Source organism: Lipotes vexillifer, unplaced genomic scaffold (assembly GCF_000442215.2).
Source record: "Lipotes vexillifer unplaced genomic scaffold, Lipotes_vexillifer_v1.1 scaffold776, whole genome shotgun sequence".
NCBI lineage: Eukaryota > Metazoa > Chordata > Mammalia > Artiodactyla > Lipotidae > Lipotes > Lipotes vexillifer.
Window position 1 is genome coordinate 2,640,364 of NW_006777292.1, and position 18,513 is coordinate 2,658,876.

At 37.3% G+C, this 18,513-nt stretch overlaps 1 protein-coding gene across 1 annotated transcript in view; it reads left to right on the forward strand.

Annotated features, from left to right (window-relative positions):
- NLRC4 (NLR family CARD domain containing 4) overlaps positions 1 to 18,513 on the forward strand; it is a 34,627-nt gene that overhangs the window by 7,829 nt on the left and 8,285 nt on the right. The window contains exons 4-7 of the mRNA XM_007450954.1: positions 4,155 to 4,247; positions 4,394 to 4,564; positions 7,685 to 7,777; positions 8,893 to 9,060. Coding sequence (XP_007451016.1) covers positions 4,155 to 4,247; positions 4,394 to 4,564; positions 7,685 to 7,777; positions 8,893 to 9,060 — 525 coding nt within the window. The remainder of the gene's footprint in view (positions 1 to 4,154; positions 4,248 to 4,393; positions 4,565 to 7,684; positions 7,778 to 8,892; positions 9,061 to 18,513) is intronic.

An 18,513-nucleotide genomic window follows, 5' to 3' on the forward strand; every position in this document is an offset into this window, starting at 1 on the left:
TTAAATTTATTTTTTGAGTAATATATTTACATGGTCCAAATTATAAAACAATCTATGATGAAAAGTCTCCTTCCGTTCTCTCTCCCCTAGCTACGACTCTTCTCCCTAAAGGAGTTGCCACCATTTTGAAATTGGGAAATATCATGTGAAAATACAGGTTTCTCATTCCTCTTGAAAATTATAGATTTAACAACTGCAGTTGGTAACAACTGGCTAGAGCTTCATGATCTGCTCCTACACTCTTTGGAAAGACACATAATCTCCAGTTGGGCACAAAGCCCATCTGTTCTACTTCTTGTAATAACATCATCTCCCTGGCCCTCTTTGACATTTGAGTTTGCAATCAGCATTTATTTTTTCTTATAGCTAGAATCTAGTCACTACTGAAAGACATGTTGGTTATTTCCAGTTGGGGCGATTATAGATAGAACTACTATAAACATTCTTATGAAAGTTTTTAATGTGAAAATAAGTTTTCAATTCACTTGGGTAAATATGTAGGATTAGTGTTGCTGAGCCATATGACAAGTACTTGTTTAACTTTTTAGGAAACTTCCAAACTATTTTCCACTTTGTACATTCTACATTTTCAGTAGCAATACATGAGAATTTTAGTTGCTCTGCATTCTCACTTAATGCTAAGCATTTAGTATTATTTCTGTTTTTCTCTTTTTGTCATTTTACAATAAGAAAAAAAAATAAACAATACGAAGTGCTGATGAGGATGTGGAGCAACTGGAACTCTGTGTATACTGTTATATCATCAGAGTTGGCTAATAAAAGCTGAAAATTCTTCATGTGCTTGTTTGCAACTTAGTGAAATGTCTCTTCAAATTTTTACCCATTTTTTAAAAAGTATTTATTTATATTTTTATTTTGGCTGTGCCAGGTCTTCGTTGCAGCATGTGGTATCTTCGTTGTGGCATGTGGGATCTTTAGTTGCAGCATGCAGACTTCCTAGTTGTGGCTTGTGGACTCTTAGTTGTGGCATGCATGCAGGATCTAGTTCCCTGAGCAGGGATCGAACCTGGGCCCCCTGCATTGGGAGCATGGAGTCTTACCCACTGGACCACCAGGGAAGCTCTTACCCATTTTTAATTGGGTCAATTTGTTTTCTTAATGTTGAGTTTTACGTGTTTTTTTAAAAATATATTCACGATACAAGTCCTTTGTGAGATAAGTGATTTGAAAATATTTTCTCCCAATCTGTAGCTAGTCTTTTCATTCTTTAACAGTGTCTTTCATAGAACAAAAGTTTTACATTTTGTTGCTGTCCATTTTTTTTCTTTATAAATCATGCTTTTGGCGTCATGTCTAAGAAGTCTTTGCATAACCCCAGGTCATGATGATTTTTTCCTATATTTTCTTTTAAAGTTTTATGTTTTACATTTAGATCTATGATCCATTTTGAGTTAACATTTGTGTAAGGTGTGAAGTTTAGATCAAGGTTCATTTTTCTTCCCTATGGATATCCAGTTGTTCTGTTTACTGAAATGACTATTCTTTCATGTTTGAATAGCCTTTATATCTTTGCCCAGATTTTTTGGCTATAGTTGTATGGGTGTATTTCTGGATACTATTTTCCATTGATCTTTCATTTGTCAATACCCTTGTCTATCTCTTGCCAATACTACATTGTCTTAGTAACTTTTACTTTATAGTAAGTCATAAAATTGGGTAGTGTTATTTCTCCAACTTTCTTCTTCTTTTTCAGTATAATTTTAAAATATTCTAGTTCCTTTGTACTTCCATATAAATTTTAGAATCACATTTTTTTTTTTTTTTTTTTTTTTTTTTTGGCTGCATCACACAGCCTGTGGGATCTTAGTTCCCCAACCAGGGATTGAACCTGAGCCCTTAGCAGTGAAATCACAGAGTCCTAACCATTGGACTGCCAGGAAATTCCCAAGAATCACATTGTTTATATCGTCAAAAACTCTTCTTGGGATCTTGGTTGGAATTACATTAAATCTATAGAACAATTTAGGGAGAATTGACATTGTTATTATGTTGAATCTATGACCATGGTTTCTCTTTCCATTTGTTTAGATTTTCCTTGATTTCTTTTTTCACCATTTTGTATTTTTCATCATGTTGATTGTGTATATGTTTTTTAGATTTATACCTTTTTCATTCTTTTGGAGCTATTGTAAATGGTAATTTAAAAAAATTTGGTTACCAATTATTTATTGCTACTACAGAAATACAGTTGATTTTTTTGTGTTGATCTTGTACTCTATACCTTTGATAAACTTATTTCATGTCCCTTCCAAAAAGATTATTTTCATTTCTTCCTTTCCAATTTTGTATTCCTTTTATTTATTCATTTTTTTAAATAAATTTATTTAGTTATCTTTGGCTGCGTTGGGTCTTTGTTGCTGCGTGTGGGCTTTCTCTAGTTGCAGCGAGCAGGGGCTACTGTTGGTTGCAGTGTGCAGGCTTCCCATTGCGATGGCTTCTCTTGTTGCGGAGCACAGGTTCTAGGTGCGCAGGCGGGCTCTAGAGTGCAGGCTCAGTAGTTGTGGTGCACAGGTTTAGTTGCTCTGCAACATGTGGGATCTTCCCAGACTAGGGATCGAACCCATGTCCCCTGCATCAGCAGGCAGACTCTTAACCACTGCGCCACCAGGGAAGTCCCTGTATTCCTTTTAATTCATTTTCTTGCCTTACTGCACTGATTATGACTTGCAGTATAGTGTTGAAAAGGAGAGGTGAAAGTGAACATCCTCCCTTGTTCCTGATCCTAGGGAGTAAGCATTCAGACTTTTACCATGAAGTGTGATGCTAACTGTAGTGTTTTTGAAGGTGACTTTTATCAGGTTGGGGAAGTTTCCATCTGTTCCTAGGTTGCTGAGGATTTTTATCATGAATGGTTATTGGATTGTATCAACTATTTTTGCTGTATCAATTTATATGATCATGTAGTTTTTCTTCGTTAGACTGTTAATATAGTGAAGTACATGGATTGATTTCCAAATATCAAAACAGTCCTGCATTCCCTGTATGAAGCTCACTTGGTGGTAGTATAATATTCTTTTTATATATGGCTGGACTCCTTGGTAATATTTTGTTGAGGATTTCATAAGTGATATTGGTTTGAAGTTTTCTTTTGTTTTATTCCCTTAGTCTGGGTTTCAGATTGGTTAATGGTAGTGTCATAAAATGAGTTGGGAAGTGTTGTCTGTATTTCTGTTTCCTGGAAATGATTGTGTAGAATTGGTGTTATTGCTTCTTTGAAAGTTTGGTAGAATTTTCACATCAAATTATCTGTGCCTGAAGCTTTCTTTTTTGGAAAATTTTAAACTACAAATTCAATTTCCTTAGTTATACAGGACTATTCAGATTACTTATGTAATGTTGGGTAAATTTTACTAGTTTGTGCCTTTCAAGAAATTGTGCAATTTTGTCTATGTTGTCAAATTTATGCATGTAGATTTGTTCATATTATTCTCTATCCTTTTAACATCTGTGATTTCTGTAATGATATCTTCCCTTTCATTTCTGATATTGGTAATTTGTTATTCCTCATTTTTTCTTTGTCAGTCTTGCTAGAAATTTATCAATTTTATTGATCTTTTCAAAGATATAGCTTTTAATTTCCATTGATTTTCCCCTATTGTTTCTGTTTGTGATTTGTTATTGATTTCTGCCCTTATCTTTATTATTTTATTGCTTTGTCTTGCATTGGGTTTATTTTGCTCTTCTCTCTCTAGTTTCTGAAGTAGTAAGCTTAGGTTGTTGATTTGAAAACTTTCCTTATTTCTAATATAAGCATTCAATGCTCTAAACCTCCCTTTAAGTAACTGTTAACTGGAGATTTTGATATATTTTAATTTCTGTATTTTTCAAAATATTGTCTAATTTTCCTTGAGACTTCCTGTTTGATCCATGCTTGTTTAGAAGTACATTGTTTAACATCCAACTGTTTGGAGATTTCCCAGTTATCTTTCTGATACTGCTTTCCATTGTAATTCCATTATATTTTGAAAACATGCTTTTAGCTAAGGAAGATCCCCATCTCTCACCAAAAAAATATATTTTCGTGTCAATTTCATGAGCATTTCTTGCCCATAGTGACAACTAAAATCTTTTGATTCGTAATAGAAATATAGTAAATGACAGCTGAACATAATCCAATCCTTTTTCTTTGGCAGGTGGTCTGACTGACAGCTTAGGTAATTTGAAGAACCTTAAGAAGCTCATACTGGATAATATTAAGATGAATGAGGAAGATGCTATAAAACTAGGTCAGATTTTTGTTTTCTCTAATATATTTACTAATATTTACTAATACAAGCTTTGACACTGGCTGTGTCTATACAAGGCAAGGATGCCTTTATGTACTTGGTGTCTTAATGCATTTCCTTTCCTTTTTTTTTTTTTTTTTTTGCAGCTAAAGGTCTGACAAATCTGAAAAAGATGTGTTTACTTCATTTGACCCACTTGTCTGATATAGGGGAGGGAATGGATTACATAGTCAAGTCTCTGTCAGCTGAACCCTGTGACCTTAAAGAAATCCAATTAGTCTCCTGCTGCCTGTCAGGAAATGCTGTGAAAACCCTAGGTAACTGCTGCCTGCTTTATGAAAATAGTGTAAGAAAACATGCGATATCTTCATACTAAGGCATGCTAAGTCTCTCAAATGGAAATTTAATTTTTAGGGAAACTGGAAAAGATAATAAAGACTTCTAGGTAATATCTAACTTGTTTTTAATGACCTTCTTCATGACTGGAATGAAAATTTATTATGGATGAGTAATAGGAGAGAATTTCAGGATAATTGAAGATGTTGTCATTTTAAGAAAAGGTAAAGAGGAAGAAAATAAGAAATAGGTGCTTGAAGCTTGGCACATATTCTGTTATATAATAACTGCTTAATAAAAATTTGGATGAATGGATAAAGAAGTGATTGAGAAGCAGAGAGAGAAGGATTTCCTTAAATGTTTTCAGGCTTTCCAAAGCTTACCTACTGCCCTGTTAAGGAGTTAATGTGCATCAATATGAGTTGAGTCTTTTGAGTTCTTAAAGTGTGCATATACCAAGTATGGAGAAACCTTTGCATATTTCTGGATAAACTAGATATGTTCGATTCAGATTTTTTTTTAATTTAGATTTTGGTAAAAAAGATGGTCTAGCCCTTTTATTTTTATTTTATTTTATTTTATTTTTAACATCTTTATTGGGGTATAATTGCTTTACAATGGTGTGTTAGTTTCTGCTTTATAACAGAGTGAGTCAGTTATACATATATATATGTTCCCATATCTCTTCCCTCTTTGTCTCCCTCCCTCCCACCCTCCCTATCCCACCCCTCCAGACAGCCACAAAGAACCGAGCCGGTTTCCCTGTGCCATGCGGCTGCTTCCCACTGGCTATCTACCTTACGTTTGTTAGTATATATATGTCCATGTCTCTCTCTCGCCCTAACACACCTCACCCTTCCCCCTCCCCATATCCTCAAGTCTGTTCTCCAGTAGGTCTCTGTCTTTATTCCTGTTTTACCCCTAGGTTCTTCATAACATTTTTTTTTCTTAAATTCCATATATATGTGTTAGCATACGGTATTTGTCCTTCTCTTTCTGACTTACTTCACTCCGTATGACAGACTCTAGATCTATCCACCTCATTACAAATAGCTCAATTTCGTTTCTTTTTATGGCTGAGTAATATTCCATTGTATATATGTGCCACATCTTCTTTATCCATTCATCCGACGACGGGCACTTAGGTTGTTTCCATCTCCGGGCTATTGTAAATAGAGCTGCAATGAACATTTTGGTACATGACTCTTTCTGAATTCTGGTTTCCTCAGGGTATATACCTAGTAGTGGGATTGCTGGGTCATATGGTAGTTCTATTTGTAGTTTTTTAAGGAACCTCCATACTGTTCTCCATAGTGGCTGAACCAATTCACATTCCCACCAGCAGTGCAAGAGTGTTCCCTTTTCTCCACACCCTCTCCAGCATTTATTGTTTCTAGATTTTTTGATGATGGCCATTCTGACTGGTGTGAGATGATATCTCATTGTAGTTTTGATTTGCATTTCTCTAATGATTAATGATGTTGAGCATTCTTTCATGTGTTTGTTGGCAGTCTGTATATCTTCTTTGGAGAAATGTCTATTTAGGTCTTCTGCCCATTTTTGGATTGGGTTGTTTATTTTTTTGTTATTGAGCTGCATGAGCTGCCTGTAAATTTTAGAGATTAATCCTTTGTCAGTTGATTCATTTGCAAATATTTTCTCCCATTCTGAGGGCTGTCTTTTGGTCTTGTTTATGGTTTCCTTTGCTGTGCAAAAGCTTTGAAGTTTCATTAGGTCCCATTTGTTTATTTTTGTTTTTATCTCCATTACTCTAGGAGATGGGTCAAGAAGGATCTTGCTGTGATTTATGTCATAGAGTGTTCTGCCTATGTTTTCCTCTAAGAGTTTGATAGTTTCTGGCCTTACATTTAGGTCTTTAATCCATTTTGAGCTTATTTTTGTGTATGGTGTTAGGGAGTGATCTAATCTCATACTTTTACATGTACCTGTCCAGTTTTCCCAGCACCACTTATAGAAGAGGCTGTCTTTTCTCCACTGTATATTCCTGCCACCTTTATCAAAGATAAGGTGACCATATGTGCATGGGTTTATCTCTGGGATAGGAAAAACAACCATGATAAATATCTGAAATGAAAAGAATTAAGCAGTGATCAGCTAGAGTGATGGCATTTTATGATTAATGTTTACATGTAATATAGTTTTCCAAATTTTAACCTCAGTATATTTGTGTCTTTGTCATTAAAATACATGTCTTGTAGATGGAGTTGGGTCTTGCTTTAAAAAAAAAAATCTACTCTTATTAATCTCTTTAACTGGAGTGTTTAATCCATTTACATTTAATGTAATTATAGGACTAGATTTCCATCAGTCATTTTGCTATTTGTTTTCTATTTTTCTCATCTGTCTTTTTTTTTTTTTCTTTGCGCTACACGGGCCTCTCACTGTTGTGGCCTCTCCCGTTGTGGAGCACAGGCTCCGGACGCACAGGCTCAGCAGCCATGGCTCATGGGCCTAGCCGCTCCGTGGCATGTGGGATCTTCCCGGACTGGGGCACGAACCCTTGTCCCCTGCATCGGCAGGTGGACTCTCAACCACTGCACCACCAGGGAAGGCCCTCATCTGCCTTTTTTTAATTTCTAAGTTTTTATTATTAGTATCACCACTATGACATTAACAAAATCATCTAAACTGAGTACACAAAGAATAGCTCATCTCATCTGGTTTTTGTTCCTTTGTTTCTCCATGATAGGGCATTTTAGAATTGTAAGCACCCTCACAATTTATTTAGTTTACCTTCCTTATTCTAAAGATGAAGACACTGAGGCTTAGAGAAATGGAGTGACTTTACTAAAGTGACATAAAAACTATATTCCCGGACGCTTTAGGCTTTTTGTGAACTCAATTTTTTTAGTCAGAACTTAGAACAAGGAAATATCCGTGCACTAGTCATAGTTGTGGCAACTGGGGGTTAAACCTATCCAGATACTTTTTGAAATAAATTAATTAATCAAGTCAAATAATGGTTTGTATACTATCAACAAAGAAAACAAGGACTCAGAATTCTTCTAAGGATTTTTTAAAATGCATTTATAGTTCCCTGAAAGTCTTGTTGTTTTGGATTAAAAAAATTTTTTTTGCAGCTCAGAATCTTCACAACTTGGCCAAACTGAGCATTCTTGATTTATCTGAAAATCATCTGGAAAAGGATGGAAATGAAGCTCTTCATGAACTAAGTAAGAATGACAATTTAGGGACTTCTCTGGTAGTCCAGTGGCTAAGACTCTGCACTTCCACTGCAGGGGGTGGTGCAGGTTCAATTCCTGGTCAGGGAACTAAGGTCCCACATGCAGCGCCGTGTGGCCAAAAACAAAAAAACAAAAAAACGAATTGACAACTTAGCCAAAATCAAATACTCAAGTAGTCATCATTATCAGATACTCAAATAGTCTTTTATCCACATATGCCTTACTAGATGGACCTTAAGTAAGTCATTTAGCCCTTCCTTAAACTGCCCTTGAGGAATACAGGCCCATGGTTTTTGAGTTAGCAGTTTTCCCATACTCACTGCACCTGAGACTCCCACCTGCTTGTCTCCTTCTAGTGAGCTAGTGTCTGAGAGTAAGTGATATTCAAGACAAATCTGCTTAAGTTAGTGATAAGATTTTTTTTTAATTAATTTATTTTTGGCTGTGTTGGGTCTTCGTTGCTGTGCGTGGACTTTCTCTAGCTGCAGCAAGCGGGGGCCACGCTTTGTTGTGGTGTGCGGGCTTCTCATTGCAGTGGCTTTTCTTGTTGTGGAGCACAGGCTTCAGTAGTTGTAGCACGTGGGCTCAGCAGTTGTGGCTCACGAGCTCTAGAGCACAGGCTCAGTAGTTGTGGAGCACAGGTCCAGCTGCTCCACGGCACGTGGGATCTTCCCGGACCAGGGCTCGAACCTGTGTCCCCTGCACCGGCAGGAGGATTCTTAACCACTGCGCCACCAAGGGAAGTCCCAGTGATAAGATTTTTAAGGTGTGATAATGCTACTGTGATTATGTTAGAATTAAAAAACCTGATACTTAACTAAGATTTGCTCCAAAATGATATAGAAGAGAAGGAATTTGATGACGATGAAGCAAGGTTGTCCATGATTCAGGGTTTGTTGAAAGTTGGCTTATTAGTACATATAATTTCATTATACTGTTCTGTATGTTTGTATATTCTTGAACACTTCACGTAAAAATATTAACAAAAATCCCAAGTAGATCCTTATTGTACATTGACCAGCCTGCAGAGATAAAAATCATTCCTTCTCCCACATCAATTTTGAGATGGATCCAATTCCTGAACTGCTCTCTGGTTCTTCAAGTTGACAGCCTGCACATCTTGGAACAGCTAAACGTGCTGATGCTGCCCTGGTGCAGTGATGAACGAGTCAGCTTGGACAGGCTGCTGGAGCAACTGAAGGGAGCCCCACAGCTCATCAAGCTTGGGCTGAGAAACTGGAGACTCACAGATGCAGAGATTAGAATTCTAGGTAGGTATACGCACGGAGTCAAGAGAAAAGAAGTTAGCCCTCACAAAGTTCTTCAGTTGGCTTGCTCTATTTAGTTAGTTAGCATCTTTATTTATTTATTTGCCTCCTCTTCTTTATATAAATATATTGAAAGAGGGTTCATACATGTTAAGGAGTAAAATGATTGAAAACACTGGCCTGCCTTCAGGTTTTTAAGCATTTCACCTAACAGTGTTAAAAGGAAAAACATTCACGTTATCTGACAAGGTGTATTGTGTTAGGAATTGCTCTTCTAGTCTTAACTGTCTGAAATTCAGCAATGCCCTTCCAATCTTGGGAAATATTTTTACGTCACTTGTTGGGTATTCAAAACATGTAAAGGTAAGTGCAACTTTATGTAAATGGGGTCATGGAATATCTTTAAGTAGCTGTGATATAATCCAGGAACAAACAGAGATACATAAATGACTGAAGACAATGATAGTTTCAGGCAGTTGATGAAGGGTCTGCATGCTCTCTGTATTAGTTATCAATGTCTGTGTAAGATTACCCCAAAACTTAGTGGCTTAAAACAACTATAAACATTATCTCACGTTTCGGTGGGTCAGGAATTTGGAAGCAGCTTAGCTGGGTGGTTCTGGCTTAGGCTGTCATGACTGGGGCTGCTGGAGACCTGCTTCCAAGGTGGCTCCTCACTTGGTTGGCAGGTTAATGCTGGCTGTTGGCTGTTAGTTTCTTGTGCCTGGACCTCTCCATAGACTGCTTGCATGTCCTCATAACATGGCAGCTCACTTCCTCCAGAGCAAGAAATCCAAGGGAGAACCAATTAGAAGTTACAGTATCTTTTATGACCTAGCCTTGGAAGACCATTTCTGGTCACCTCTGCTGTGTCCTAGGGTTACCCAGGTCAGCCCAATCCACTGTGGGAGGGGACAACACAGAGGAGTGAATACTAGGAGATGAGAACCATTGGAGCCAACTTGAAGGCTGACTACCATATTATCTGAGGCAAAGGACTAGTGAAAACAGCCTTGACTGCCTTCATTTCCCTCATGGATTGTCTAGAATGTATTCATAGTATATATAACATAAAACTTACCATTTTAACCATTTTTAAGTCTACCGTTTTGCGGCATTAACATTCTTATGCAACCACCATCACCATCCATCTCCAAAACGTTTTCATTCTCCCTGACTGAAACTCTACCCATTAAAGACTAACACCCCTCTTTTAAAAACTTTCTCTCTTAGAGATGCATATGTCTTTAAGTCCTTATGCTGCCCAAAGGTTTTTTTTTTTTTTTAACCTCTTTATTGGAGTATAATTGCTTTACAATGGTGTATTAGTTTCTGCTTTATAACAAAGTGAATCAGCTATACATATACATATATCCCCATATCTCCTCCCTCTTGTGTCTCCCTCCCACCCTCCCTATCCCACCCCTCTAGGTGGTCACAAACCACTGAGCTGATCTCCCTGTGCTATGCGGCTGCTTCCCACTTGCTACCTATTTTACATTTGGTAGTGTATATATGTCCATGCCCATCTCTCACTTTGTCCCAGCTTCCCCCTTTCCCCTCCCCAGGTCCTCAGGCCCATTCTCTATGTCTGCGTCTTTATTCCTCTCCTGCCCCCAGGTTCTTTGGAACCTTTTTTTTTTTTTTTTTAGATTCCATATATATATATGCTAGCATACGGTATCTGATTTCTCTTTCTGACTTACTTCACTCTGTATGACAGACTCTAGGTCCATCCACCTCACTACAAATAACTCAATTTTGCTTCCTTTTATGGCTGAGTAATATTCCATCATATATATGTGCCACATCTCCTTTATGCATTCATCTGTTCATGGACACTTAGGTTGCTTCCATGTCCTGGCTATTGTAAATAAAGCTGCAATGAACATTGTGGTACATGACTCTTTTTGAATTACGGTTTTATCAGGGGATATGCCCAGCAGTGGGATTGCGGTCATATGGTAGTTCTATTTTTAATTTTTTAAGGAAACTCCATACTGTTCTCCATAGTGGCTGTATCAATTTACATTCCCACCCACAGTGCAAGAGGGTTCCCTTTTCTCCACACCCTCTCCAGCATTTATTGTTTGTAGATATTTTGATGATGGCCATTCTGACTCGTGTGATACCTCATTTTAGTTTTGATTTGCATTTCTCTAGTGATTAGTGATGTTGAGCATCCTTTCATGTGTTTGTTGGCAATCTGTATATCTTGTTTGAAGAGAGGTCTACTTAGGTCCTCTGCCCATATTTGGATTGGGTTGTTTGTTTTTTTGATATTGAGCTGCATGAGCTGGTTGTAAATTTTGGAGATTAATCCTTTGTTAGTTGCTTCATTTGCAAATATTTTCTCCCATTCTGAGCGTTGTCTCTTCGTCTTGTTTATGGCTTCCTTTGCTGTACAAAAGCTTTTAAGTTTCATTAGCTTATTTTTGTTTGCTTATTTTTTGTTTTTATTTCCATTTCTCTAGGAGGTGGGTCAAAAAGGATCTTGCTGTGATTTATGTCATAGAGTGTTCTGCCTATGTTTCCCTCTAAGAGTTTTAGTGTCTGGCTTTACATTTAGGTCTTTAATCCATTTTGAATTTATTTTTGTGTATGGTGTTAAAAGAGTGTTCTAATTTCATTCTTTTACATGTAGCTGTCCAGTTTTCTCAGCACCACTTATTGAAGAGGCTGTCTTCTCTCCATTGTATATTCTTGCCTCCTTTATCAAACATAAGGTGACCATATGTGCATGGCTTTATCTCTGGGCTTTCTATCCTGTTCCATTGATCTATATTTCTATTTCAGTGCCAGTATCATACTGACTTGATTACTGTAGCTTTGTAGTATAGTCTTAAGTCAAGGAGCCTGATTCCTCCAGCTCCATTTTTCTTTCTCAACATTGCTTTGGCTATTTGGGGTCTTTGTGTTTCCATATAAATTATGAATTTTTTTGCCCTAGTTCTGTGAAAAATGCCAGTGGTGGTTTGATAGGGATTGCATTGAATCTGTAGATTGCTTTGGGTAGTATAGTCATTTTCACAATGTAAATTCTTCCAATCCAAGAACATGGTATATCTCTCCATCTGTTTGTATCATCTTTAATTTCTTTCAACAGTATCTTATAGTTTTCTGCATACAGATCTTTTGTTTCCTTAGGTAGGTTTATTCCTAGGTATTTTATTCTTTTTGTTGCAATGGTAAATGGGAGTGTTTCCTTAATTTCTCTTTCAGATTTTTCATCATTAGTGTATAGGAATGCAAGAGATTTCTGTGCATTAATTTTGTATCCTGATACTTTACCAGATTCATTGATTAACTCTAGTAGTTTTCTGGTAGCATCTTTAGGATTCTCTATGTATAGTATCATGCCATCTGCAAACAGTGACACCTTTACTTCTTTTCTGATTTGGATTCCTTTTATTTCTTCTTCTTCTCTGACTGCTGTGACTAAAACTTCCAAAACTGTGTTGAATAATAGTGGTGAGAGTGGACAACCTTGTCTTGTTCCTGATCTTAGAGGAAATGGTTTCAGTTTTTCACCATTGACAACAATGTTGGCTGTGGGTTTCTCAGATATGGCCTTTATAGTGTTGAGGTAAGTTCCCTCTATGCCTACTTTCTGGAGGGTTTTTATCACAAATGGGTGTTGAATTTTGTCAAAAGCTTTTTCTGCATCTGTTCAGAAGATCATATAATTTTTCTCCTTCAATTTGTTAATATGGTTTATCACACTGATTGATTGGTGTGTATATAAAAGAATGCTTGCATTCCTGGGATAAACCCCACTTGATCATGGTTTACGATCCTTTTAATGTGCTGTTGGACTCTGTTTGCTAGTATTTTGTTGAGAATTTTTGCATCTATGTTCATCAGTGATATTGGCCTGTAGTTTTCTTTGTGACATCTTTGTCCGGTTTTGGTATCAGGGTGATGGTGGCCTCGTAGGATGAGTTTGGGAGTGTTCCTCCCTCTGCTATATTTTGGAAGACTTTGAGAAAGGTGTTAGCTCTTCTCTAAATGTTTGATAGAATTCGCCTGTGAAGCCATCTGGAATGGGCTTTTGTTTGTTGGAAGATTTTTAGTCACAGTCTCAATTTCAGTGCTTGTGATTGGTCTGTTTATATTTTCTATTTCTTCCTGGTTCAGTATCAGAAGGTTGTGCTTTTCTAAGAATGTGTCCATTTCTTCCAGGTTGTCCATTTTATTGGCATATAGTTGCTTGTAGTAATCTCTCATGATCCTTTGTATTTCTGCAGTGTCAGCTGTTACTTCTCCTTTTTCATTTCTAATTCTATTGATTTAAGTCTTCTGCCTTTTTTTTTCTTGATGAGTCTAGCTAATGGTTTATCAATTTTGTTTGTCTTCTCAAAGAACCAGCTTTTAGTTTTATTGATCTTTGCTATCGTTTCCTTCATTTCTTTTTCATTTATTTCTGATCTGATCTTTATGATTTCTTTCCTTCTGCTAACTTTGGTTTTTTTTTGTTCTTCTTTCTCTAATTGCTTTAGCTGTAAGGTTAGGTTGTTTGAGATGTTTTTTTGTTTCTTGAGGTAGGATTGTATTGCTATAAACTTCCCTCTTAGAACTGCTTTTGCTGCATCCCATAGATTTTGGGTTGTCGTGTTTTCATTGCCATTTGTCTCTAGGTATTTTTTGATTTCCTCTTTGATTTCTTCAGTGATCTCTTGTTTATTAAGCAGTGTATTATTTAGTCTCCACATGTTTGTATTTTTTACAGATTTTTTTCCAGTAATTGATATCTAGTCTCAGCATTGCGGTCAGAAAAGATACTTGATACAATTTCAATTTTCTTAAATTTACCAAAGCTTGACTTGTGTCCCAAGATATGATCTATCCTGGAGAATGTTCCATAAGCACTTGAGAAGAAAGTGTATTCTGTTGTTTTTGGATGGAATGTCCTATAAATGTCAATTAAGTCCATCTTATTTAATGTATAATTTAAAGCTTGTGTTTCCTTATTTATTTTCATTTTGGATGATCTGTCCATTGGTGAAAGTAGGGTGTTGAAGTCCCCTACTACGATTGTGTTACTGTCAATTTCCCCTTTATGGCTGTTAGCTTTTGCCTTATGTATTTAGGTGCTCCTATGTTGGGTGAATAAATATTTACAATCGTTATATCTTCTTCTTGGATTGATCCCTTGATCATTATGTAGTGTCCTTTTTCTCTTGTAATAGTCTTTATTTTAAAGTCGGTCTTGTCTGAGACTTGCTACTCCAGCTTTCTTTTGATTTCCCTTTGCATGGAATATCTTTTTCTATCCCCTCACTTTCAGTCTGTATGTGTCCCTAGGTCTGAAGTGGGTCTCTTGTAGACAGCATATATACGGGTCTTGTTTTTGTATCCATTCAGTTAGTCTATGTCTTTTGGTGGGAGCTTTTAATCCATTTACATTTAAGGTAATTATCAATATGTATGCTCCCATTACCATTTTTGTAATTGTTTTGGGTTTGTTATTGTAGGTCTTTTCCTTCTCTTGTGTTTCCTGACTAGAGAAGTTCCTTTAGCATTTGTTGTAAAGCTAGTTTGGTGGTGGTGAATTCTCTTAGCTTTTGCTTGTCTGTAAAGGTTTTAATTTCTCCATCAAATCTGAATGAGATCCTTGAGGGGTAATCTTGGTTGTAGGTTTTTCTCTTTCATCACTTTAAATATGTCTTGCCACTCCCTTCTGGCTTGCAGAGTTTCTGCTGAAAGATCAGCTGTTAACCTTATGGGGATTCCCTTGTATGTTATTTGTTGTTTTTCCCTTGCTGATTTTAATATTTTTTCTTTGTATTTAATTTTTGATAGTTTAATTTGTGTATTGGTGTGTTTCTCCTTGGATTTATCCTGTAGGGATCTCTCTGTGCTTCCAGGACTTGATTATTTCCTTTCCCGTATTAGGGAAGTTTTCAACTATCTCTTCAAATATTTTCTCAGTCCCTTTGTTTTTCTCTTCTTCTGGGACCCCTATAATTCGAGTGTTGGTGCGTTTAATGTTGTCCCAGAAGTCTCTAAGACTGTCCTCAATTCTTTTCATTCTTTTTTCTTTATTCTGCTCTGCAGTAGTTATTTCCACTATTTTATCTTCCAGGTCACTTATCCGTTCTTCTGCCTCAGTTATTCTGCTATTGATTCCTTCTAGAGAATTTTTAATTTCATTGATTGTGTTGTTCATCATTGTTTGTTGCTCTTTAGTTCTTCTAGGTCCTTGTTAAACGTTTCTTGTATATTCTCCATTCTGTTTCCAAGATTTTGGATCATCTTTAGTATCATTCCTCTGAATTCTTTTTCAGGTAGACTGCCTATTTCCTCTTCATTTTTTTGGTCTGGTGGGTTTTTACCTTGCTCCTTCATCTGCTGTGTGTTTCTGGGTCTTCTCATTTTGCTTAACTTACTGTGTTTGGGGTCTCCTTTTCACAGGCTGCAGGTACATAGTTCCTGTTGTTTTTGGTGTCTGCCCCCAGTGGCTAAGGTTGGTTCAGTGGGTTGTGTAGGTTTCCTGGTGTAGGGGACTGGTGCCTGTGTTCTGGTGGATGAGGCTGGATATTGTCTTTCTGGTGGGTAGGACTGTGTCTGCAGGTGTGTTTTGGGGTGTCTGTGACCTTGTTATGATTTTAGGCAGCCTCTCTGCTAATGGGTAGGGCTGTGTTCCTGTCTTGCTAGTTGTTTGGCATGGGGCGTCCAGCACTGTAGCTTGCTGGTTGTTGAGTGGAGCTGGGTCTTGGTGTTGAGATGGAGATCTCTGGGAGAGTTTTTGCCATTTGATATTACATGGAGCTGGGAGGTCTCTGGTGGACGAATGTCCTGAACTCAGATCTCCCACCTCAGCGGCACAGGCCTGACAGCTGGCTGGAGCACCAAGACCCTGTCAGCCACATGGCTGCTGGTCTTGCAGAGTCTCCTGGAGAGGCCTGCCCAAAGGTTTTGCCTTTCTTAGTGGTGCTCCAAGTTATGGATCTTTCCTTCCCTTAATTTCTAACTCCACTTCCATCTCCTCTACCCACTCACTTTCCTTAACCCACCAAATCATATCATCTTGGCTGTCATTCTTTCAGGCTTCCCTGCCATTCCGGTTGATGTTGGAAGCAGGTGGCTTCTGTGACAGACTAATTAGTTAGCTAATAAATAATCCCTCTCAGGTAACCTCATACCTAAAGCAAGTTGGAAAGGATATGTCTTTTCTTCAAGGAGGCTGTTGGGGAGTGTGTAGAATTAGAACTACAGGTGGGGGAGGCATTTTTAGGTAAAGACCTTTTACCATCTTTCAAATCTTTAAGTAGGTAGTTGCTTAATTTGCCCACTTCTGAGGCTGGCCATCGAGACCAGAGAAGGAGATGGTGTGTTTATTAAGAACTAAGCTAGGCAGTAATTTGCCATTTTACTTTAATAGCCTAGTGCCTAATCGCTTCCATATGTAAATGAGAAATTTAAACGTAACAGAAGACAGCTGACTCTTGGAAATTTAGCTGTTATGATGTACCCCAAAATGCAAGTGAAAAAAATGACTAAATGAATACTCAATAGTAGTCGCTAATTTGTTCTCAAAATGTTTTTAAAAAGAATTTGTGGAATTATCATTATATGTCTAATAAAACCTAACATTATTATCCCTGTTTTATAAAGAAACAGGGACATCAGAAGGTTCTCATACTGAAGCAGGGAGAGGGTTAGAGACAGAAGAGTTGATGAAAGGAGGGAGAGAGTGTAGGTGCTGGCATGGCTCCCCTCCAGCCATTTTCTCCACCTCCCAAAGGTATAAAAAGCAGTCTACTTGGGCTTGAGGCATAAGCTGAAGAGTGAAAGCCAAGCATTCTCTGCCTTTGGTCTCTAGCCAGGTGATAAGACTGCTATCTGTCAGGCCCCTCTAGAGGCTCTATCATTATGAAGTGGTTAGGTGCATTTGTTTTGGAGTCAGAAAGACCTGCCCATCCCTTCCGCTTGATAGATGTATGGTCTGCAGCAACGTGAAGTCTCTGAGCCTCAGTTTGCTCATCTGTCAAATGGGGAAAATTATGATATCTACCATATGAGAGGTTATTGTGGTAATCCGTAATTGAGCTAATGCATATTAAGTAAGAAGTTCAACATTGACCCACTGTTTATGCTCAATAAATGGTACTATGATCATTATCCTCTGGGGGGCTTCAAGGGGAACCAGATGCTAGGGTCATTTTCCTTTAAAAAAGATCTTCCTCGGCCTGCAAAATAAAATATAACCTGCTCGCTTTTGATGTATAAGACCCTTTATAACAGTGTCTCAATACACTTTCCTCTCCACCTTCATCTTCTGCATGCCTCCCCACCTATGTGAAGTTCCATCCTCATGGAACTCTTGCTAGTCCCCAGAAATGCCTTTGTATATGCACTCCCTCTAGGAAGTCCTTCACCTCCTCCTATAGTCCTTTAAGACCAAGCTGACATATCTCCTTCTTGGTGAAACAGTCTCCTTATGCTCCCTCTTCTGCACCGCTACATGTAACCTAGATGGTTGTATTAAGCCTCTTGTCCTGAGTCTTTTGAACTTTTTTTGACTAGGACCCACATTTTAAAAATACATTTTATCTCATGATCCAATATACACATACATATACATTTTTAAAGTTTCACAGAAAGTAATTATCTTTTGCTGTGTGTGATACACTCTTATTTTCTATTCTTACTATCTATCCAATTTCACTTAAAACAAATGCTGATTGCAATCCATTAAATTCATCTCATGTTCCTCTAAAGGAGGGGATACCCTGAAGCTTAAGAAAAACCACTTATCCAAAAAAGGAACCCTGTTTCACTGTTGGTAGGAATGTAAGTTGGTGCAGCCACTATGGAAAACGGTATGGAGGTTCCTTTAAAAACTAAAAATAGAGTTACCATATGATCCAGCAATCCTAGTCCTAGGCATATATCCTGAGAAAACACTAATTCAAAAAGATACATGCACCCCAGTGTTCACAGCACTATTTACAAGAGCCGAGACATGGAAGCAACCTAAATGTTCATTGACAGATGAATGCATAAAGAAGATGTGGTGCATATATACAATGGAATATTACTTAGCCATAAAAAGCATGAAATAATGCCATTTGCAGCAACATGGATGGATCTAGAGATGATCATATTAAGTGAAGTCAGTCAGAGAAAGACAAATATCATATGATATCACTTATATGTGGAATCTAAAAAATGATGCAAATACTTATTTACAGAACAGAAATAGACTCACAGACATAGAAAACAATCTTATGGTTACCAAAGGGGACAGTGGGGGCAGGGGGAGAATTTGGGATTAACATATACACACTATTATACATAAAATAGATGGGCAAGAAGGACCTACTGTACAACACAGGGAACTATATTCAATATCTTGTAATAACATATAATGGAAAATAATCTGAGAAAGAAAAAATATACATACATATATATATATATATATATATATATATATATATATATATATATATA